General features: G+C 44.5%; 1 protein-coding gene across 1 annotated transcript in view; it reads left to right on the forward strand.

The window, feature by feature from the left end:
* CCDC180 (coiled-coil domain containing 180) overlaps window positions 1-23,405 on the forward strand; it is a 77,170-nt gene that overhangs the window by 44,761 nt on the left and 9,004 nt on the right. The window contains 12 exon segments of the mRNA XM_032860893.1: window positions 3,070-3,245; window positions 4,626-4,806; window positions 5,731-5,877; window positions 6,536-6,680; window positions 6,854-6,970; window positions 11,802-11,900; window positions 13,941-14,060; window positions 15,737-15,909; window positions 16,179-16,234; window positions 16,344-16,422; window positions 18,231-18,308; window positions 23,091-23,157. Of these exon segments, the coding sequence (XP_032716784.1) occupies window positions 3,070-3,245; window positions 4,626-4,806; window positions 5,731-5,877; window positions 6,536-6,680; window positions 6,854-6,970; window positions 11,802-11,900; window positions 13,941-14,060; window positions 15,737-15,909; window positions 16,179-16,234; window positions 16,344-16,422; window positions 18,231-18,308; window positions 23,091-23,157 (1,438 nt within the window).

Here is a 23,405-nt window from a genome sequence, read left to right on the forward strand (position 1 = left end):
AGTAATGATGTGTACATTTTCATATACTTGTTGACCATTCGGTTATCTTTTCTGAAATGCCTATTCAAATCTTTTGCCCATTTTTCTCTGGTGGATTGTCAATCTTTTTTTTCTTAATTTATGTGAGTAAGTTACCTATCCTAGATAAATATGTGGCAAATGCTTATCCCTCTCTGTGCTTGTTTTTTTCTTTTAACTCTCCTAAAGGCATCTTTTGATGAAAAGAAATTCTTATTTATAATAAGTTCCTGTTCATCAACTTTTTTCATTAGGGTTAGTGTACTTTCTGTTTTATCTAAGAAATCTTCACTTGACCCAAGGTCATGAGAGTATCCTCCTATGGTATGTACTACAATGTTATTGTTTTAAATTTCCACATATAGATGTAAAATCCACCTGGAATTAATTTTATGTACAAGATAGGAGTCAGATTCATTTCTTTCTATATGGATAACTACTTGACCCCAGAAGACTCTCCTTTCCCCACTGCTCTGCTGTACTTCCTTTCTGTTTCTCTGTGTGTCTATCCTTGCATCACTGCCTCACCCTGCCTGATTATTGTAGCTTTACACTAAGTCTTATTATCTGGTAGTATAAGTTCTCCAACTTTGGCCTTCTCTTCAACTATCCTTGGCCATTTGCATTTCTACATAGACTTGAGATCAGCTTATCAGTTTCTAGAAAAAGACATCTACTGAGCTTTTTATTTTTATTTATTTTTTTAAAGATTTACTCATGGGACACCTGGGTGGCTCAGTCAGTTAAACATCTGCCTTCAGCTCAGGTCGTGATCTCAGGGTCCTGGGATCAAGCCGTGCATCGGGCACCCTATTCAAAGGCGAGTCTGCTTCTCCCTCTCCCTCTGTGATCTTTCTTGCTCTCATTCTCTCTCAAATAAATAAGTAAAAATATTTTGAAAAAATATTTACTCAATTATTTTAGAAAGTGTGTGTGCACACAAGGTGGAGGGGCAGAGGGAGATAATTTTCAAGCAGACTCCCCACTGAGCGTGGAGCCTGACATGGGGCTTGATCTCATGACCCATGAGATCATGACCTGAGCCAAAACCAAGAGTCAGACATTTAACCAACTGAGGCACCCTGGTTGCATTGAATCTATAGATAAATGTTACTGAATTAAATCTATAGATATATTTGGGGGAAAACCAACACCTTAACAAAATATAGCCATCTGAACAAGACATAAATTTTGAAAAAGAAGAAGTGGTAAGTTGGGAAAAAAATTGCAACTCACATCACAGTCAAAGATCTCATGTTCCCAATATATAAGGAGTGCCAGTATAGAGACTGATAAGAAGAACAGCATCTTCACAATGGAGAAATGGGCAAAAGATATTAATGGACAGTATGTAGAAAAAATTTAAATAGTCTTAAACACATGCCAGTATGCTCAGTTTCAGTCATACCATGATGAAATTGTCAAATTCAAAAGTTTGGCAATCTATTCCAAGACTGTGGAGAAATGGGAGCTGTTACTACAGACGGCAGTTCTGGTTGTCTTGCCTTAAAAGCAGTTAGGTTATATCTTCAAGAACCACACATGTGGCCCATGTCGAAGAGGTTACTGCCTATGTTCTCCCCTAGGATTTGGGTGGATTCCTGTCTCACACCGAGGCCTTTGATCTATTTTGAGTTTATTTTTGTGTATGGTGTAAGAGAATGGTCCACTCTCATTCTTCTGTAGGTAGCTGTCCAATTTTCCCAGCCCACTTATTGAAGAGACTTTTTTCCCATTGTATATTTTTTCCTGATTTGTCAAAGATTAGTTGACCATAGAGTTGAAGGTCCATTTTTGGGTTCTCTATTCTGTTCCACTGGTCTATGTGTCTGTTTTTGTTCTGATACCATGCTGTCTTAGTGATCACAGCTTTGAAATGTAGCTTGAAGTCAGGCAATGTGATGCCCCCAGCTTTGTTTTTTTTTTTTTTTTTTTTTTTCAACATTCCCTTGGTGATTCAGGATCTTTTCTGGTTCCATACAAGTTTTAGGATTGTTTACTCCAGCTCCTTAAAAAGTGCCAATGGTATATTTTTTTAAGATTTTATTTATTTATTTAACAGAGAGATCACAAGCAGGCAGAGAGGCAGACAGAGAGGAGGGGGGGAAGGAGGCTCCCTGCTAAGTGGAGAGCCTGATGTGGGGCTCAATCCCAGGACCCTGAGACCATGACCTGAACTGAAGGCAGAGGCTTAACCCACTGAGCCACCCAAGCGCCCCCAATGGTATTTTAATAGGGATGGCACTGTATCAGTTAACTTGAGAGTGTTCACTTAAAAATCCAAATTGTGTATAACTATTTTCTAGAAAGGTATTAATTCTCAAGTGTGCAATTTTGTCTAGAAATTTTGAGAAATCTACATAATGACATTAACCCCACATTTGTGTTTGTCTGTTTGCTTGTAAAGCATTAAAGTTTTATTAACCAGATTTTTGGTACTTGATATAAATTAGAAATAGCATTTACAAGCTTTCTGAAAGTACAGTTTGCTTTCGCTTCTGTTGCAAAATTAGTCTCTAAAAACTATAAAGCTAATTAAACTGATGAAAAATATCTCTGGTGTATGGTTTGGGGAAGGAGACTTGCCTCAGAGGTATAACCATTTCATTTCTGTTTCTCATTGTTTGCAAAATTGTGCATGAAAACAGACAAAGTCTGTGTTTCAGTTATTCAGTAGTTACAGTATTTACACACACACACACACACACACACACACACACACACGAAGAACCACACATGTATTTTAGCCTTTGATTCAACAATTCCAGTTCAGGGAATATGTCCTGTAGAAATGCTTCTACACTTGGTTTATGTACAAGGTAATTCGTTGCAGCTTTTTTTTGAAGAACAAATGGTTGGAAACCATCCAGTGTCCTCCAGTAGGAGTCTGGCTGAATTCATGATGCTCCATCCAGACAAAGGAATAGAATACAGTTGGGAAATAAAATAAGGAAGAAATGAAAGGGGGAAGCACTTTCTGGGTCGCTAGGGAAAGCTCTCTCCCTGCTCACTGCCGCTGGCAGAGCTGACCCTCACCGGTCTCTCCCTCAGACTTCGAGCTGGCCTTTTTGAGCACCTAGAGAAGTGGTTTGACCAGTGTGTCCTCAAAACTCGGGTCATGGTGGCCACCAAGATCAATGAGCTGGATTCAGAATTGGAGCTGCATCAGCATCTACATGAGCCAAGAGCCAAGTGCATTGAAAAGGACATCCATAACGTCAGGGCAGGTATGGACCCTGCTTGGGAAGGCCTCCCTGCCCCAGACAGCTGGAGTCTGTGCCACGGCAGTTCTGTATTCATTAGGTGCCCCTGTCTGAGGGTTCTACCCCCCAGGCTGGCGGAGAAGGCAGTATTCAGAGCCCATACTTGAGATTAAAATTAAAACACTTTTTTTTACAGTTCTTTAAATAGAATGAAGAGTATTGTCCTGTTTTAGCTGTGTGAATACCAGATCTGCTCACACACCTATCCGATACACACTTGCATAGCACATGCTCTAGAGGCAAGCTGTAGCTCAAGAATCATAGCTACTAGACTCTGGCTGTGTGACTCTGGACATGTTACCTGACCTCTCTGATCCCTCCCTTACTCACAGAAGGGGATATTGTTGATGGTAATTAACTCTCCCTGAAAGGGTACAGTGAGGAATCGTGAGCAAGTGGGACCCATTAATTTCAGCTTATGCCATTTCTCTCCTAGGCAGAGGGCTCCTAGAGGGTGGCATGCTTTTAGATGGATCTTCAGGGACCCTGTTGGGTTTTCACTTGTGTCACACTTCAGACTTTTTCATAAACGCTTTGAGTTCCCAGAGTGACCCCCCACGTGGTCCCAACCAAACTCCTCCTGCCTAGAACAGTGACAGAATTGTGGAATCAGACAGCCTGGCCTGGAATCCCAGTGCTTGTGGCCCAGGGAACCCTGCTTGGCTTTGGAACCTCATTGTGTTCATCCGGAAAATGTGTGCATTAAATATAAGTATAAATTGAGATTCTCCATGAAGGATGATTTCCTGTGTCTTCTCTGGATCCCTGCCCCAGTGCACAATGGGGAGATTGAGGTCAGAGAAACAAGGTCCCAGAGTCCCCACACTCATTTTTGGTAGAGCTGGGATGACAGCACTTTCCCCTGCAGGCCGCAGGCAGAGAGGGTGGGCTGACGTAGAGCTATCCGCCAGCTCTAAAGGCCTCTGACAGAGCCCTTGAAGCCAAATTCCAGTTCCATTTACTCTGCCCTAGAAGTCTTTCGGAGTTTGAGCTCCCTGGAAAGAGCAGCCACTGATAGAAAGAAACAAAATCCAGCTGCCCTGCCCAGCCTCGTGCTGGTTGTTTTCTCCACACTCTTCTCACCACATTCCCACCCTTCCTGACACCCTCCACCCCACCCGCCTGCTCCTGGGTCTCTTCACACGCAGGGACTCCCCTGCTCACAGCCTGGTCAGCCTCCTTTCCAGTAAGAGACCCTGGGGCAGTCTCAGATCGGCCCCCCCTCAGATTGGTACCCGTTCCCCAGCCAAGCCCTGGCAGGGGCAGCTGTCACCATCCAGGAAAGAAATGTTGTGAGGTGACTTGAGATCCCAGAGGGCCTCACTCTGCCTCGTCCTTTTTCAGCTGAGCTCTTGCTTCACAAAGAGCGGCTGGACAGCCACTGTGCTGGGGTGACAGAGACGCTAAGGAAGGAGAAGATGATGTTCTGCCAGTTCCAAGAAGAGCAAAACATAAAGAGCAAAAACTTCCGCCGCAAGATTTACAACATGGAACACATCTTCTCGAATGCCACAAAGAGCCAGAGGTGAGGGCCGTGGAATCCCAGACACGAGATGCCAGCCTTTGGCCGCTCTCACCAGGAGTGGTCCCTTCCTGGTGGACACGAGTCAGTTTTCCAGGCCCCACAGCAACCTTCCCTTTTCAGCTCACCCCTTCACAGGTGTCAGGGGCTAACTGTGTGACTCCTCTGGCAGGGAGCTGGGCACTGGGTGCTGGGTGAGCAGCCAGGGAGAGAAAAGGGCACCCGTGGTCAGGATGCAGGGATGTTACTAAGCTGCCCCAAAATGTCCACGCGGGGAAAGGCCACTTCCACCCAGGGGAATCAGAAAGAGCTTCCTGCAGGAGGACCCCCCTGTCCTGGGATGGAGGAAGGTAAAGAGGAGACAGAATTTTCCCCCTCAGAAAGGAGCACTGGCCCAGCTTGAGGTAGGAATGTGCTCATGGCAGAGCAAGGGTTTCCAAGGAGGCCATTCGGGGCTTTGAGATGGAGGCTCCTATGTGCTCAGGGAGGCCTCTGTCAGGTAACAGGTGAGGAGCCCTCCCTGGTGTCAGGTACACAGGAGGCTGCTGAAGGTGGACTTCAGGTAAAGAGGAAAGTTGCAGGGTGCTCCTTCGGGAGCATTAGCCACAGGAAGCACATTGCTGGAAGAGAGAGAGAGAGCGCTGCAGGGAGGCTGAAGATCCTGTGGGACCTGGGGATTCCTTCAGTAATTTGGCGGTGAGGGCCAGAGAGAGGAGAGAGGTGGCCTCTGAGACAGCACACTGAGAGTTCCACGCTGTGTCCTGCACACGCTGGCATTCTGAACTTCCTTATAGCTTCTTTTTCTACCCAGAGGAACGTGGCCGTGGTTCTGGTGGCCCCACAGCTGGGCACAGCAGTGGAATTCAAGCAGCCCCCAGGCTGCCCTTCCACACCCGGGTCACCACCCTGCCCTCCTGTGTCCCCCAGGCTGGTTAGTCTCAGCAGCACGCTGCACCGGGAGCTGCTCAGCTATGTCGACGTCATCCAGGTGTCCCTGCGCAGCTTTCGCCAATACCTGGAGGAGAGCCTGGGCAAGCTTCGCCTCACCAACATTGAGTTCATCAAACACTGCAGGTGGGAGCCTGCATCCAGGGCCTCTGCGGGCCCTGGGCTTCCCCTGTCAAGAAGTGGTCTTGTTTCCCCTTTTTTATTGTGGCAAAATATATCACATCAAACTGTCCATTGTAACCATTTTCCAGGTGGACCATTAGTTCTGTGACACTAAGTTCATTCACATTGTTATCCAACCATCCCCACCATCCAGTTCCAGAATTTTTCATCTTCATAAACTGAAACTCTGAATCCGTTGAACGCTAACTTTCATTTTCCTCCCTCAGCCCCTGACAGCCATAATTCTGTTTTTTTGTCTCTGTGAATTTGACTACTGTAGGTGCCTCATGTAAGTGAAATCATAGAATATTTGTCCTTTTGTGTATCTGGCTTATTTCACTGAACATAGGGTCTTCAAGACTCATCACGTAGCATGTGTCAGAATGTCACTCCTCCTTAAGGCTGAGTATGTCTCCATTGTGTGTATACACCACACGTCGTTTCTCTGTTCCTCCCTTGAAGGACATTTGGGTCATTTCACTGCTTCTGTCTTTGAACCCCCTGTATCCATTTTTTCCGTGAGCTTACACTTTCTGTAAAGCTTCATCAACCACAGGTTTTGGGATGGGAGGGAAATTTGAGGTCTGATTGGTGGCTTGTATTTCTCTCAAACCACTTTCAGGTTGTTTTCTGAGGGAGGCAACTTTTCTTCTGAAGAAATCAATTCACTGTGTCATCGACTGGAGAAGGAAGCTTCTCGAATAGAGTTTGTTGAAAGTTTAATCATGATCAACATGGAGAAGATGGAGAGCGAATACCTGGACCAGGTGGGGGAGCCCTGCCCCTGACCTCCATCCAGGCTCCCAGGACACCCTTGCTCATTGCCTGACGGGTCCGTCAAGCCCCCTTTCCAAAAAAATTGTGCCTGTCCCACTCTGCTTCCGAAGTCTGTAAGTTCCAAATTAAACCCACCTCCTTTACTTTTTATATATCTTTACAGGCCAATGATGTCATCAACAAGTTTGAAAGTAAATTCCATAACCTGTCTGTGGACCTTATTTTCATAGAGAAAATCCAGCGGTTGCTAACAAATCTGCAAGTAAACATCAAGTGTGAGGTAGGACAGATTCATTCTTCACCTGCGTGCTAGACACTGTCCCAAGTGCTGGGGATACGACTATGGGCTCTGCCCCATGGGACTTGAACTCCACCAAGGGAGATAGATATTAAATCATAATAACCTCTAGGATTCATTGAGTTATTATGCACTATACGTCTTGCTAACCGACTTATTTTGATCAGCTATATTAGTCCTCCCAAGAACAGTGTGAAGCAAGTCCTGTTTCCCCCCCTATTTTAGAGACAAAGAAACTGAGACAGAGAGTAATAGGTGACCTAGACAAGAACACAGAGCCTGAATGTGAAATCAAAATGTGAACTGAGGTCAGTGATCTTAAATAAACAACCTAACTGTACACCTCAAGGAACTGGAAAAAAAATTAAACCCAAAGTTAGCAGAATGGAGGAAATCACAAAGATCAGGTAACAAATAAATGAAATAGAGACCAGAAAAGCAATAGAAAGGATCAATGAAACTAGAGATGGTTTTTCAAAGGTAAACAAAATAAAATAACCTTTAGCTAGACTAAGAAAAAAGAGATAAGACCAGGATAAAATCAGAAATGAAAGAGAAGATAGTACAATGGATACTGCAGAAATACAAGAATCTTAAGACTATTATGACCAATTATATGCCAACAAATTGCATATACTAGAAGAAACGGAAAAAGTTCTAGAAACATACCTACCAAGACTGACTCATACACAAATGGGAAATCTGAAGAGACCAAGAATGAGTAAGGGGATTGAATCAGTAATCAAGAACCTCCCAACAAAGAAAACTCAGGATCTTATGGTTTCATGGGTGAATTCTACCAAACATTTAAAGAAAACTTGACACCAATTCTTCTCAAACTCTTCCAAAAAATAGAATAGGAGGGAAAACTTCCAAATTAATTTTACAAAGCCAACATTACCCTGATACCAAAGACAGATAAGAACACGGTAAGAAAATGACAGACCAATATCTCTGATGGATATAGATGCAAAAATCCTCAACAAAATATTGGCATACCAAATTCAACAGCACATTAAAAGGATCATACACTATGGGGGCACCTGGGTGGCTCAGTGGGTTGGGCCTCTGCCTTCGACTCAGGTCGTGATCTCAGGGTTGTGGGATCAAGCCCTGCGTCGGGCTGTCTGCTCAGTGGGGAGCCTCCTTCTCCCTCTCTGCCTGCCTCTATGCCTGCTTGTGATCTCTGTCTGTCAAATAAATAAATAAAATCTTTTTAAAAATCTTTAAAAAAAAGGATCATACACTATGATCACGTGTCACTTGTCTCTGGGATGCAAGGATGGTTCCATATACAAATCAATCAGTGTGATACCATATTGGTAGAATAAAAGATAAAAATCATTTAATCATCACAATGGATGCAGAAAAAGCACTTGACAATGTACAACATCTTTTCTTGATAAATATGTTAAACAAATGAAGTAAAGGAGGAAAATACCTAAGTATAATAAAGGCCATATGTGAGAAGCCCACAAGTAATATACTCAACAATGAATAGTTGGAAGTGTTTCCTCTAAGATCAGGAACAAGACAAGGACACGCCCTCTCACCACACCTATTCAACATAGTACTGGAAGTCCTAGCCGGAGTGATCAGGCAAGAGGAAGAAGTAAAAGGCATCCAAAAAGAAACAGAAGAAGTAAGATCATCTCTGTTTGCAGAACATATGATCTTATATATAGAAGAGCCATCAAAAAATTGTTAGAACTGGTCAACAAATTCAGTAAAGTTGTAGGATACAAAGTCATTATCAAGAAATCAGTTGCATTTGTATATACTAACAGTAAAACATCTAAAAAAATGAAGAAAAACAATCTCATTCACATTAGCATCAAAAACAATAAAACACTTAGGAATAAATTTAACAAAGAGGATGAAAGATTTACACACTGAAAACTATAAGAATTAGATGAAAGAAATCAAAGTAGATACAAATTGAAAGATATCCCATGTTCATAGATCAGAAGAATTAATACTGTTAAAATGTCCATACTCCCCAAGCTTATCCATAGATTTAGTGCCACCCCTATCAAAAGCCAATTGAAATTTTTCACAGGAATAGGAAAATCCATCCTAAAAATTCTGTGGAACCACAATAGATTATAAATAGCCAAGCAATCCTGAGAAAGAAGTGCAAAGCATCACAATTCCTTATTTCAAACTATACTACAAAGTTATAATCAAAATAGTATGGTACTGGCATAAAAATGGACATATAAATCAATGGAACAAAATCTGAAGTTCAAAAATAAACTCTCACATATAGAGTCAAGGAGTATTGAGTATTGACCAGAAAGTGAAGAATACTCAATGGGGGAAAGGCTGGTCTTTTCATTAAATGGTGTTGGGAAAACTGCATAACCACATGCAGAAGAGTGAAATTGAAATCCTATCTTACACCACACACAAAAATTAACCCAACATGGATTAAAGGCCTAAATGTAAGACACGAAACCATAAAACTGTGGGAAGAAAACATAGGGAAAAACTCTTTGACATTAGTCTTGGCAATGATTTTGTGGATGTGACACCAAAAGCACAAGCAACAAAAGCAAAAATTAACAAGTGGGACTGCATCACATTGACTAGCTTCTGCACAGCAAAAGAAACAACAAAATGAAAAGATAACTTACGGAATAGGAGAAAATATTTACAAATAATATATCTGATAAGAGGTTAATATCCAAAATATATAAAGAACCCCTATAACTCCATAGCAAAAGAAGTAAACAATATGATTTAAATTTAGTAGTAAGTTAAAATAATAATATAATAAATAATAAATAAATAATAATATAATAATAAAATAAATAATAAATTAAATTTCCTTTGCCCAAAGGAACTGAATAGACATTTTCCAATAGAAGACATACAAATGGCCAACGGGTGGATGAAAATGTGCTCAACATCACCCATCATCAGGGAAAGACAAATCACAATGACAATGGGGTATCACCTTACACTTGTTAAAATGGCTGTCATCAAAAAGATAAGAGATAGTAACTAACAGCAAGGATGTGGAGAAAAAAGAATCATTGTGCACTGTTTGGGGGAATGCAAACTGGTGCAGCCACTGTGGAAGACAGTATGGAACCACCATATGATCCAGCAGTCCCATTTTTGGTTATATATCCAAATGAAATGAAAATATGGTCTTGTAGCTATATATGCACTCCCATGCTCATTGTAGCATTTTTCACAATGTGAATGTGAACAATGTGGCAGAGTGTCTGTCAACAGACAAATGGATAAAGAAGAGGTATCTGTACAATGGAACATTATTTGACCATGAAAAGGAAGGAAATCCTACCATTTGTGACAACACATATGGTCCTTGAGGGCATTAATCATAGTGAGATAAGTCAGAGAGAGATGAATACTGTATGATCTCACTTACATGTGGAATCTACAAAAGCCAGACTTAGAGATAACCGAGGATAGAATGGTGGTTACCAGGGACTGAGGGGTAAGGGAAATGCAGAGATGAGGGTCAGTGGGTAAAAACTTTCAGTTATAAGACAAATAGGTTCTGGGACTCTAATGTGAAGCATGATATTATAGTTAAAAATACTGTGTTGTATACTTGAAAGAAGCTAAGAGAGATCTTAAATGTTTTCATCACAAAAAGGAAATGGTAATTATTTGATGTGGTGGAGGTATCAGTTAATGTTATGGTGATAATTATTTTGTGATATATAAGTGTATCAAATCAACACGTTGTAAACCTTAAACTTACATAATGTTATGCGTCAATAATATCTCAATAAAGCCAGGAGTGACTTTGACTTATTTTTAAGCTTTTTTCTATATATGGAAAGAGGGACGCCTGAGTAGCTCAGTTGGTTAAGAGACTGCCTTCGGCTCAGGTCATGATCCCAGCGTCCTGGGATCGAGTCCCACATCAGGCTCCTTGCTCAGCAGGAAGCCTGCTTCTCCCTCTGCCTCTGTCTGCCACTCTCTCTGCCTGTGCTCACAATCTCTGACAAAAAAAAAAGTTATATATGGAAAGATTTCTCATATATGTGTGTGTGTGTGTGTGTGTGTGTGTGTGTGTATACACACACATATAAGGACAAAACTGGCCTCATGCTATTTATACAATTTTTTAAGGTGTATCATCTTTAAAGATTCTTTCAAGAACACTACTGTGATGGCTTCCCTCTCCTGAATTTGTTACCATTTTTACTTAGCCATTCCTTTTTGGAGGAACATTTTGGTGGATTTCACTTATTATTATACCAATGGTATTATGAACACCCTTGCGCAGGAAACTCTGATTATGTCCATGGGTATCTCGCAGAGCTGGATCACTGGGGCAGAGCACGAATGTTTTAAGGCTCCTCATGTTTTCTAGGTGGCTTATACAGACAACCCTCCCCAGTGGGACAATGCCCTTAACCACTACTGTGGGTTGTCAATTTTATTTTATTAATTTATGTATTTATTTATTTATATTTATTTGTGAGAGAATCAGAGGGAGAGAGAGAAGCAAACTCCCCGATGAGCAGGGAGCCCGATGCGGGACTCAATCCCAGGACGCTGGGGTCACAACCTGAGCCAAAGGCAGACGCCCAACTGACTGAGCCACCTAGGCGCCCTGTTGATTTTATTTTTAAACCTTATCTGTTTGAGAATAAAAAACAAGCCAAAAAAACAAAGTTTTTACATTTGCATTGATCTAGCTTCTGACAACATTTTGCATTCTCCCCCATTTCGTTTTTCCAATATTGAATTCATCTCCCAGATAATACATTTTCCTGATCAAAATAAGTATTCTAGAAACAAATCATGAAACCTCTGGTTTTTCTAGGTTGCAAAATCCAATTTGCAAACAGATGGATTAAATTCTTCTCTGGAACAGCTCCAAAGGAAAGTAGAAATGTGTCGAAACTCAAAGGGAGATAAAAAAGTAAGTATTCAGTATTTGCTAAGCTATGAATAGTAAAGATGCATTACACCAGAATTATAAACTAGAAGTAAACTTCTATCTGTCATCAAAATTCCTCCGGCTCCAGAGGGGCCTCCTAGCCTTCCTACTCAACTCCTGCTTTAGTCAATGGAATTAAGGATGAAAAGAAAACACAGCTACCTCCCTCAGCCCCCAGACCCTTCCAAGCAGGCTTCTAGATTCCAGAGAGTTGGGGGCTTAGGTCTGACCTCACTCCCCCTCCGATGTCACCAGGCATCCCTCCCTGTAACTGGAACTCAGCCCTCAATGAAAGATAGAAGCAGGACTCTGGCCTCTGAACAACCACTTTTTTTTTGTTGTTGTGTTGTTGTTGTTTTTGTTGTTTTGTTGTTGTTGTTGTTGTTTTCATTTGCTTGGTTTTCTGATCATGGCACACACACTGGCGACTTCTGTTTTCTATGTATAAACTGAAGAATCCAAATGAGAGCGATATGGATCAGCACCGCAGGTCTCTCTGCACGTTTCTGTTGTTTCCTTGCTTGTTTCCCCCCATGAGTTTCACGCTCAGCCTGGCCTCCCTGAGCAACGTTTGCTCAACGACTCCCCCGGACACTCGAGAACCAGAAGTCTCAGCTGGAGGTTTCTTGAGCGGGATGCTCCTCCCTCACCAAGCTCTGTCTTTTCTCTTCCATTTCGGAGACTGAGTTGAGGTTTTATTTTTGTCAACACGGAGAGGACATTTAGTTTCTATCTTTCTTGCTTTTTCTTGCATAGTAACACATGCTTCTTGAAGAAAATTCAAACATCCACAAAGCACAGAGTGAATACATGTCCTTCATCTTATTCTCTCTCTCTCTCTCTTTTTTTTTTTTTTTTTTTTTTTTTTTTGCATAGCCCCCAGTGACCTCTGTATTTTCCTGCAGTAATTTTCTGCACATACCCAGGAACACAGGGAAAGCAGGTGTATCTGAAGTGACCCCTTCTCTAGAGGTAGAGACAGCTCTCTCTCCAGAGCAGAAACATTTGCTCTTCCACATTTCCTCACCTCCCCAGCCCCCTCACTGTACCCTCCTGGTGGTGTCAGGGTGCTGGACAGGGGGCCTGGGGCTTGCACAGCCTCCTAGCCAGGGCAGGGGAGCATGAACTTGGGTGGGCAGGCAACCGTGTTGGATGGAGGGGACTGGTTGGCTATCTGCAAAGCAGTGATTGGGAGACGGGAACAATGCATTGGATACATGGCAGAGGCGGTGGGGACCAGGGGCAGATGTGGCCAGGGTCATGGGCTCAGTGCCACACACAAAGAGTGCCTTCTGGTTGCTGTGTGCAGAAAGTCAGGGAGGGAGTGAGAAGTGAGGCAGGGTGCCGCAACTGAGGCAGAGAGAATTGTGCTAGCAGAGACACCTCTGATTCCAGAATTGAGTGGCAGGGGAATGGATAGGATTCAGAGCATAGTGGAGATGAAGGAAGCGGAAGAGGCCAACGCACCTCCTGGCCTGGGTTGTCTACATAGGCCAGTGGACAATTCAGGGGACCAAGTGTGAGGACTGCTGAGTGATGTATGAAATGTGCAGTGAGCGTGAACATCCTTCCAGGTGCTTCTCTGCGCACCTAGGGGCATGGTCTGTGGGATTGCTGCATGTGCCCCTGACCTTATTAGATCACCTTTCAGAAAGGCTGTGGTCATTTCACTCCTACACAGCCTGGCCATCTTGGGCCAAACATTTCCTTCTAAGAGTGTCAGAGCTAGAAGAGATCCGAGGGAACATTCTGGGTCACCACCGTGCAAATAGGAAATGGAGTTGAGCAAATTTAAATGATTTGTCCAGAATGAACCCATAAAACCAGGACTAGAATTCCTATGCCCCATCATTGAAGGATTTGCTGCCCCAGTGCAGCTGCACAGGGGAGCCAGCTGGCATCTCCCACTGTCTCGGAGCTCTCCCTGAAAGTGAGAGGCCTCCAGAGAACCAAGAGGCCTGCACTTCAAATGTAGGAAACTAGCCTTCCTTCAGCCCGCTTCCTGTGGTTTTCTTCCCCTAGATGGTGACCTCGGAAGACCTCCTTGGCTTCGTCCAGACTTGGAAAGAGAAACTGGGCCAGAGGATTCAGTACCTCAACTGCAGGCTGGACACAGCGTCCATGACTCAAGTGGTCTTTTCCGTAAGGAATGGACAGTAAAGGAAGGGACTGGCAGTGGAAAGGGTGGCGGAGCCATTAGGTGTAGGCTCAGTAGAGCCTAAGGGAAGAGGAGGCTCCCAGGCTCCTGTTGGACAACAGGCCTACTATAAAGACTATATATATAGTCTTTATGTATATATATACATATGTATATATACATATAAGTCTTTATATGTATAAAGACTATATGTATATAAAGACTTATATGTATATATACATATGTATATATATACATATATATATGTATCTACTAGAAAGACTATAGGCTATACAGTCAGACCTGAGCTCAAATCCCAGATAGTCCACTTCCCTGCCTTGGGTGCTTAGAAGACCCCTCACCTCTTGACACCACCTCCTCATCTCCACCGGGACCTTCGGCTTACCCCACCCACTGGCTCTCAGCCCCTTCTTTCTTGCCCACACCCATGAGCAACCACTACCTTCTCCCCACCCCATCCCTACCTCCTCTCCCTGCCCACCTGGGTGCCCGTGCCCTCTCACTTCCCCTCATGATCCACTCCCTGAGCTGCAGTCTGGAGAAGATCAGTCTGACTGTGTCACTCTTCTGCCTTCAGGGTGAAATCCAGACCCTAGGACGGGGCCTTTACAGCGGCCTTCTCAAACTGCCCTCCATGGCCTCTTCATTTCTCGCCCTCATTTCCACCCCAAAGACATGGCTTACCCCTGGGCCTTCTCTTTCAGACCCTACAGTGAGGTCTCCATTTTTAGGGGCTGTCTCTCTAGACTGTGTGCCCCAAAAGGGCAGAGCTTGTCGCCTTCACCCCATATTCAGCCTCTCACACCAGGCTTTGAATGCTGGAGGTACTCAACCATGTTCCAGGGGTGGAGTGTCGTAGAACCAATGCGGGCAAAAATGACACCCCGCAAGTTCTTTTCTGGGCTCCTTCTCACTGCCACGTTTTGAGCCAGTGCTTCCTTTATGGGAAGGCTCTTCACAACAGGCCACCAGTACTAAGCGTCCCTCACACCACTGGTACTGCGCCCTTCCAGACGAAACTCAGGAGTCCAGCCAGGGTCCTTCCCTCTTATAGTCTCCCTCTGAGAGAAGGACACTCAGTAAGATAGGGAACAGCCTAACTAAGCACCCCCTGTGGGCCACCGCTCCTACCCTTTCTCCAAGATCCAACTTTTGGGGGGTGTTGTCTCCTCGTTTGTGTGCACTTTCATTTACTTCTCCCTTTCAAGAACAGTGCCTGGGCATATCTGCAGGCTGGCCTTATAAGTCCATGATCCTTGGTCTCGTGGAAGACTCTGGAACTTCTCTTTCACAACGCTGTTCCCAGTTTTGACCAATCATTTATTTGTGGAAGCACATGTTAGACTAGACTGTATGCCCCATAAAGATGAGGGTCACATGTCACCTCTATGCTGTGTCCCAGGCCCCAGGCAGCACCTGGGCAAGTACTTGGGAAACATTTTGAAAGCCAACACGCGCACATAAATGCACGCGTGCATACCTGCATGAATGACCCTCTAAAGGAGATAGGACCATTACCATTTTTAAGAAGGAAAATCGAGGCTCAGAGAATCAGGCAGCTGGCCGCCAGCTGCAGGCCCTGGAAACACTAACACAGCCTGCCTGCATCCCTGGACCGAGGCTGGGCCCACCAACTCAGGTCCTTCTCTTGGGCCTGTAGGACAATGTCATGACTGACCTGGAGGTGGAGAGTGACATCATGGTGTCTTCAGAAGCCCTTGAAGAGGAGGCCAAGGTAGACTTGGTCACCCCCGAGTCCTTAGCCCAGCCGAGCCGCATGGGGAAGCCCATGATTGAAGACCCAGCTGTGGAAGTGGTCAAGAAGATCCTGCAGTGAGTGGCTATGGGATCTGCAAGAGGGCCCTGCCACCCTAGCTCATGGCCTCGAAACTTAAGGCACCATCCGTGGGTTCCCACACACAAGTTTCCCACCCCTGACAGCCTGTGACTTTGTATAACACCTTCTCCTCTTGAACCTCAGTTTCCTCCTCTGGAATGAGGCTCATAATCGGACTGATACACACAGTATTGTGGGTTAACCGGGATGGTAGCTGACCTCGTGCTCACTGGGAAAAAGCTCATACCCTTTCCTTTGGTTTCAGACTTCCTGATGAAAAATGCTCAACCCAGCCATGTGACAAAGACCGGTCCCAGACAGGTAGAGGCAAACAGGCCTGTGGGTCTCAGGAGACTGGTGGTGGGGGAGCCCCCTGGCCCATCCTCACCTCCGGTCCTCCATTCTTGCCCTGGGCACTCATCACCCAAAGGCTTGAAGCGACACCAGAACCGGGGGGAACACATTGTGAAGAAAGCCCAGTCCAGTGGCAGTGCCACTTCAACGGGAAGGTAGGGAGTCTGGGCTGCCCAGGATCTCCCCTCCCCACATGCCTTCCCTCACCCCCAAGACATAGGCCAGAACCCACCCTGTTGCTTCACAAGACTGTCCTCAGAAGGCACCACCTGTGCTCACTGTTCTGAGACCCCCAAGGGACCCCATGAGAGGTTGGCTCTGAAGCTGGCTTTAGTCAGGTCTATGCACTTTCCTGCTGAGTGACCTGGCTCACACGGGCCTCCCACCTCAAGAATCCATCTTGATGTTCTGTGGCTTTCTGTGGTGGCAGCTGCTAGATCCCAGCCCTCTTCCCATATCCACCATCCTGGTTAAAAAAAAGAGGGACATTGGAGGGTGCCTGGGTGGCTTAGTAGGTCTGAGCTCAGTAGGTCTGGCTCAGCATCTGCCTTTGGCTCAGGTCATGATCCTGGAGTCCCAGGATCAAGGCCCATATTGGGCTCCCTGCTCAGCAGGTAATCTGCTTCTCCCTTGACCTTTCTACCTCTCATGCTCTCTTTCTCTCATCCTCTCTTGCTCTCAAATAAATAAACAAAATCTTTAAAAAGGTGGGGGGGCACATTGGAGATGGCTTCCCTTACAGAAGGAATCCTAAACTTCTGTATCCTGGCCAGGTACTCTACCCACTGTGCCCACATTGGGGTCATTAGACTCATGGCTCAGTGGGTGTGGGCCGCACTGTCCCCTATAATGATTTTATAGAAGGGAAGTAACTGAGCCAGTGGCTGAAATGACTTCTGCATTCTCTGTGAGCCTTTGTTTATATGGTTTAGTTCCTGGTTTTGAGGAAGTGGTAGTGAGGAAATTCCTGCTTTGCAAATCTCTAAGAGGCCCAATTGAACATGAACGCCATCTGCAATGTGGAAATAAACCCAAGACCAGTCAAATGGGAAAAGCAACGGCTATTTATTCAGAGCGTGGTACAGCAAGGGGGTCAGCCAGCACCACTTACATTTTAGCAGAGACTCAAAGGCAGCTGAGGGAGTGAAAAGGCGACGGTGAAGAAAGGGAAGACTTTCTGTGTGCTTTTATTGGAGGCTGTTGACATGGGGTAGCTGGAGGCCGGCCAGCTAGCAGCAGCCAATCGATGTGATTACTTGGGGCTGTGTATTTGGCTTTCTTTGGTTAGTCCCAAGTTGGAAAGAGGGACAATAATCCAGTCCTAACCTTTTGGAGCTGACTGTTATATGAGTTGTTTAGCATTTTGGGTTGCCATGAGAGATAACAGTAAGGCTTCCTGCAAGTCTGCCCTACATCAGGCTTGCTTCCCAAGTTTTTTTTTTACAGTCGACAAGGAGTTGCTTTCCTGGGCAGGTGGCTGTAGGGTCTGGGTCAGAGCTTTCTGTATTTCTGTACAGTCCAGCTGCTATCCATTTGTACAGTCAGTCTCTCAGTGGTTACAAAATACAGTCCATGTTGCTAGGGCTATCTGATGTTGCATGGGACCTACTTAAACATTATTTGCTGCTTCTATGAAATTCAAGTTTAATTGGGCATAATGTACTTTGATTTGAGAAGCACCTCAACCTGTTTTTCTTTGGGTCCTCACTACAGGGAAGCAAGGATACATAATTTCTGGCCCTTCACCCCCCTCTCAGGGCCCTTGGGTGGGTTTTAACGATAAGAACTTCACCCCCACAATAAGATTGTCTCCACAGAAGATAGGGAGTAGGGAAGTATCTTGAAGGGTTCAGCCCCAGACATGGGAGTCATGGGATCCCCAGGCAGGCCCAGAGGCTCTAGGCACAGGAGAGCTGCCTGTCCATGCCAACCTCCCAGGCACTGACTCACCTGTGTCTCACAGCATCACACGGTACTCCAAGCCCAACCGAATGGACAGAAAGTTCCAGGTGCTTGGGGAGAAGCCACCACCTCCAGCTGAGTAAGTGGAACCTCATCCTTTAACTCTTTAACCTATTGTCTCAGGGGGTGGCTAAACCTGACACAACTGGGGGGAAAAGAAGGAGAGGTGGGTGAGAGGACAGTTAAGGATCAAGGTCAATGTGTCTCATTCCATTTCACCTAAATTCTTTGAGAGACTTGTTCATCAAAATTTTTCATTTTCCAAGCTAAGTAGCAGGGCAGCATACCCCTTTTAGGTTTGGGGTTTTTTGTCTTTTTTTTTTTTTTTCAATTTTCTAATGCCTCACCTCCCCCATTCCTCTTTTCCTTTATTTTAATTTTATTGATTAAAACAAACTCTTTTCCACTTAATATGGCTACATTTCAAGCTGTTTAAACAAGCAAGATTTCAACTTCAGAAAACTGGGGACCCTCAGAGAAAGTCAAGATATACAATGAATACACACATAGCCCCCTTAACCAGGGATCTCACCATCACAGCACCCCTACTTATCAGTCTTTTTGCCCCACTGGTCTTACCTCTGGGGTTTTGTGAACTTTGTAAAAAAAAAAAAAAGAAAAAAAGGTGGCTTTCACTTCAGGTGGCCCAGAAGTTGGGTCCAAGTCAGCAGCTAGAATCTCCCTTGTTCCTTCACAAAAAGACATTCCTTATCATTAAAACTTTGACTCTCTCTTTCCATTTTGTATAGTTCTGTCATTTTATCGCATGTGTATATTCGTATAACCATCACCAAAATCAAGAAACAGAACTATGCCATCACCATCAACAGATCGGTCACTCTGCTATCCCTTCATAGCCATACCTACCCCCTCTCCCTCACCATTTCCTTCCAACCCTGAGCAACCACAAATCCATTTTCCAGCCTTACCATTTTGTCATTTCAACAATGTGATATAAATAGTCTTATACAGTGTATGACCTTTTCAAATTGGCTTTTCGCATTCAGCATAATGTCCTTGAGGTCCACCCCAGCTGTCACATGCATTAGTAGTCCATCCCTTTGTGTTGTTAAATAGTTAGCCACCATATGGAGGCACCATGGTATTTTTGTGGTAGAAAAAAAAATCACAGACTAAACAGAAAAAAAAGTAAATAAATCCAGCATTTATGAAATCTCTGAAAGGGGAGAGACTTTCCTGGCCTAGCTCAGTGGTGAATTGATCAGAAAATGGAATCAGATGGATGATGTTTTGACCCCCACACTGGGACTCTGGCTAAGTGACGTCTCCCAAGCCTTCACCTTCTTTGTGCACTGCGGGTAGAAGATGATCCTCCTCGTGGAGCTGTAGAGAGGAGCAGAGGGTAACCCACAGGCCTCCCTTGACTATACAGGATCATCACCCCAAGAAACACTAGATGAAATCACAAGGAAAAATGATGGAAAACTTTGGAAAATAGGTTTTTTAACTCCTCTGAGGTAAATTGCAATTAAAAGTTACATAACAACCAGCCAAGACACAACAGTGGTAGATAAGGTCAACAAAGCAAAAATTGGCTCCTCTCCTGACCCCTACCCCCAGGAAACTGCTAAGGAAATTTCCAGCCCTCAGTAGGGTAAGGGGGAGAACTGGAAGAGACAACACAAGGAGGAGATAAAATTAGGAACACACATGTAGAGAAAACACTAATTCTCACTAGAATGCAAACCAACGAAAGGGGAAGGAATCCATTCTATATTTTGCCTGAGATTAACCAATCTGTAAATAGATTTTTAGAGGAAGTTCCCAGTATATCAAGGGAGGGTGCAGATGGTCCCTCCCAGGTACTGCCAGTGTGAGTTGTTGAAGGAAATTTTATTCTGATCCTTGTTAGAACAGTAAGGAAGACTTTATGCAGGACCATTGCAATAGGCCTCAAGACTGTTCCAATAGGGGAAAGTGGGCCTCAACTCAGAATACAATAAGGACAAGAGAAGATCTGTAGCCAGTGTGCGGAGCGAGGGGGGTAATGAGTGGAAAATTGAAGGGTAGTGGGATTCTTGCTAAGCCTACTTAGCAGGATTCTTGGTCATGGTGATTGGATAGTGAAGGTCATCCAATATGAGGGTGGGGGGTTGTGTCTCAACTGACTTAACAGTGTTCTTGCTCTCATAAGACCTAGCAGGCCAAAGACAGTGCCCAAGGATGAGGCCTCGTCAGGAAGTAGGCTCAGAAGAGCCTGTCTGAAGTCTGGTTGAGCAGAGAGTCATGATCAGTCCCTCCTCTTATTCAAGGAAAGACTATCAGTTCATTTCTCCTTCCATCGGCTTTTGTTCCTTAAAGACCAGATGAACCACCTGTTGAGACTCAGTGGTAGGGTACCTAGTCAAGCTTTCTAGATGCTGGGCCTGAAGCATCCTGAGTGGCCCACACGGGAGCAGCTCTAGGCGTTATGGTTGTCCCTTGTCCAGTGTCAGCTTGCTGGACTTCATTAGATTTTGGAGGGAAAGCCAGCCATAGACAACAGGAAGTCCCAATAAGGATCCAGGCAGCCAAGCCTTGTTCTCAGTGGCATCAAGTCAGCCGAGTGGGAGAGAATTTGGAAACATTCACTGGGGGAGTTGTAGCCAGATATTGAAGGAAACTAGCAGAACTGAGTGTTTGGTAAGGACTGACCAACTGTGCAAGATGGCAAGATCCCAGTCCCGTTCACAGGTAGGTGACACAATCTCAAAGACAGTAAACAGGACTAGAATCTTCTAACCCGCAAGAGTGTGCTGTAGTTTTCCACTGAGGCATAAAACTTCTATCGCCCCTCTTTCTGATGCTTGTCTACAGAACATGCCTGATTTCTTTAGGTTTGGCCTGATTCTTCGTGTAGGTGCTGCAAGGGCGGTAACTGACTGCACAGATCTCCTCATAAAGAGTTTCAGAGTAGACTTGCAAAAGCCTCCTGGGGCTAAGAAGGCAGGCCAGAGTTCACCTGCAATCCTTCTAGATTTAAGTGAAACCCTCTCTTCTTGAGGCCCCACAGTATTCTAGGTTCCTCGGCTTGCTAGGAAGGGGTCTTCTTTCCTCACCTGTAAGCTGGGAACCCTGTAAGCCAGGTACGGGCTGCTTTTCCCAAGAGGGCTTTGTAAAAACCATTGGCTCCATAAAATTGACCCTAGTTCCTTAAAATTGTCTGGTCATATCTGAGTCTATGTGTCCTTCTCCACATGATATTCTAGCCAAAGCCTTGGTTATATATCAGTGCTTTGAAGTATGTCCCATTACAAGGAGAATGGATTCTTACTGAACCCCCATGATTAGTTGTAGTGCCATGAAAATAGGTATACTCAATAAGAGTTTTCAAATTCTGGAGTGCATGTGAGTGGCTAAAACACTCAACCTATTTCCAATTAGCCCTTTTTCCTTTTCCATCTAAGATATTTGTTTTAAGGGTTCTCTGGTTCCCTGAGAGCCCTGAGAGGGATGGGAAACCTAGAGTTCAGGGATTGTGGGAGCTGAGGGTGGGAATGGGAAGGGAACATTCCTTCAGGGTGGACAGAGCTGGGGCTTCGCAGGGGGGCATGTCAGAGTGTACCAGGAAACTGAAGGGGAGATGGAGGTGGCGAGAGGAGGAAGTCAAGGAACAAAGGTGAGGCGAAGGCAGAGGGCTTAGATGGGCCAGTCTGGGGATGCGTGAAGTTTCCCAGAGAAGCCAGTGAGGTTCCACATTATCCTTAGTCAAATCATGCCAGTGGCATGAATCATACAGCAGACTGTTTGGGAAGGGATGGTGAAAAAATACAAAGGATTCTGTCTAACGTTTGGCCAGAAGAGTTTTTATCACGGCCAGTAAAAGATCTTTCCAGAAACCAGTTTGGGAAGGTAGTAAAGGCCATAGAATTATGCCTTTTGTGCACCAAAAGGTGTTTTCGCAAGGAAACCATCTCCCAAGGAAACCGTTGAGAAGAGAGAACTCACACAAAGATACACCATGCAATACTTTTTATCCTGGTTAAAAATGGGAAAACTTAACATTCTAAAAATAGGAGATTGCAAACCATGGTGCTTCCATACTCGGTAGTGTTACACAGCCATTTAAAAAGATATCTTAATGTGGGGGAACACTTAACAAGTGAACAGAATGTAAAATATACATGAACCTAATTCCAAACTGATTTTAAAAGCAGCAGAAGGAAATATAAAATGTTGGCCTTCATTTTTCCCTTTGCTTTTCAGTCTGTTTCTAATTTTCTTTAATTATGATGAGCAGATTTTCCAAATGAAACATCAAGTGACTGATATGCATATATTTTAGAAATTGGCCAATAACATGTGTGTTCAACCGTCACTGTGTCATTAACAGAAATTGTGAAAAATTGTGTCCAGGTGGACTTTACCGTTTTTCTGGGAGAGATAGAAGTTAATTAGCCAGTCACACAAGTCAGTCCTAAATCCCCCTGTGGGTAGTGTTGTAGGGCTGAGGACCACTTTGAGAGCATGGGAATAGGATGGTCAGGAATTGTCACCAAGCTGGGATCTGAGGAAGAGCAGTAGCAAATGTGACCAACAGGAAAGTTGGCAGTGTTCTCGGGGTGGGGAGGGGAATCGGTATGTGCAAAGGTCCTGGGGCAGGAACAAATGGCTACAAGGATCAATGAGGCCAAAAGAGAATAGACTCTTGTAAGGGGCCAAACCCACCTTGTCACATAGGAGAGGGATTTAAACTAGACACATAGAAATATCAGGTGAGAGCACACCTGGGCATCACATGAAGTGTCTAATTCTGGCTGGGCCACTCTGCACTCAGAATGTTTTGTCCATTTGGTTTTGTCCACACCATTTGGTGTGATTAGACAAGGCCCCTCAGGGATCTGTCTTTTGTGTGTTGCAGGGACTTTAAAGGGATCATCCTGACCCTTCTCTGGGAGAGTAACGAGCATCTGTTGAACGTGGTAGAGGTGAGGGCTGCTACCTACAGGCCTTGGCCTGTCCCTTGACCGGCTGTGGGCCACACATCACAACTGCCTTTGCCTCTTTTGTTCTGCTGATAATGGCCTTATGGGTGAAATTGAGGAAAGGGATTCCAGCTCCCACACCCACAAGTACCCACCTTCATGTCACATCCTGTGTTTTCCTAAAAATTAAACCTCATTCAATAATTTATCTATGTATTGATCCACAAGACTTTTCCCAGACACTGTGTGTC

Source organism: Lontra canadensis, unplaced genomic scaffold (genome assembly GCF_010015895.1).
Source record: "Lontra canadensis isolate GAN:19392208 unplaced genomic scaffold, GSC_riverotter_1.0 scaffold19, whole genome shotgun sequence".
Taxonomy (NCBI): domain Eukaryota; kingdom Metazoa; phylum Chordata; class Mammalia; order Carnivora; family Mustelidae; genus Lontra; species Lontra canadensis.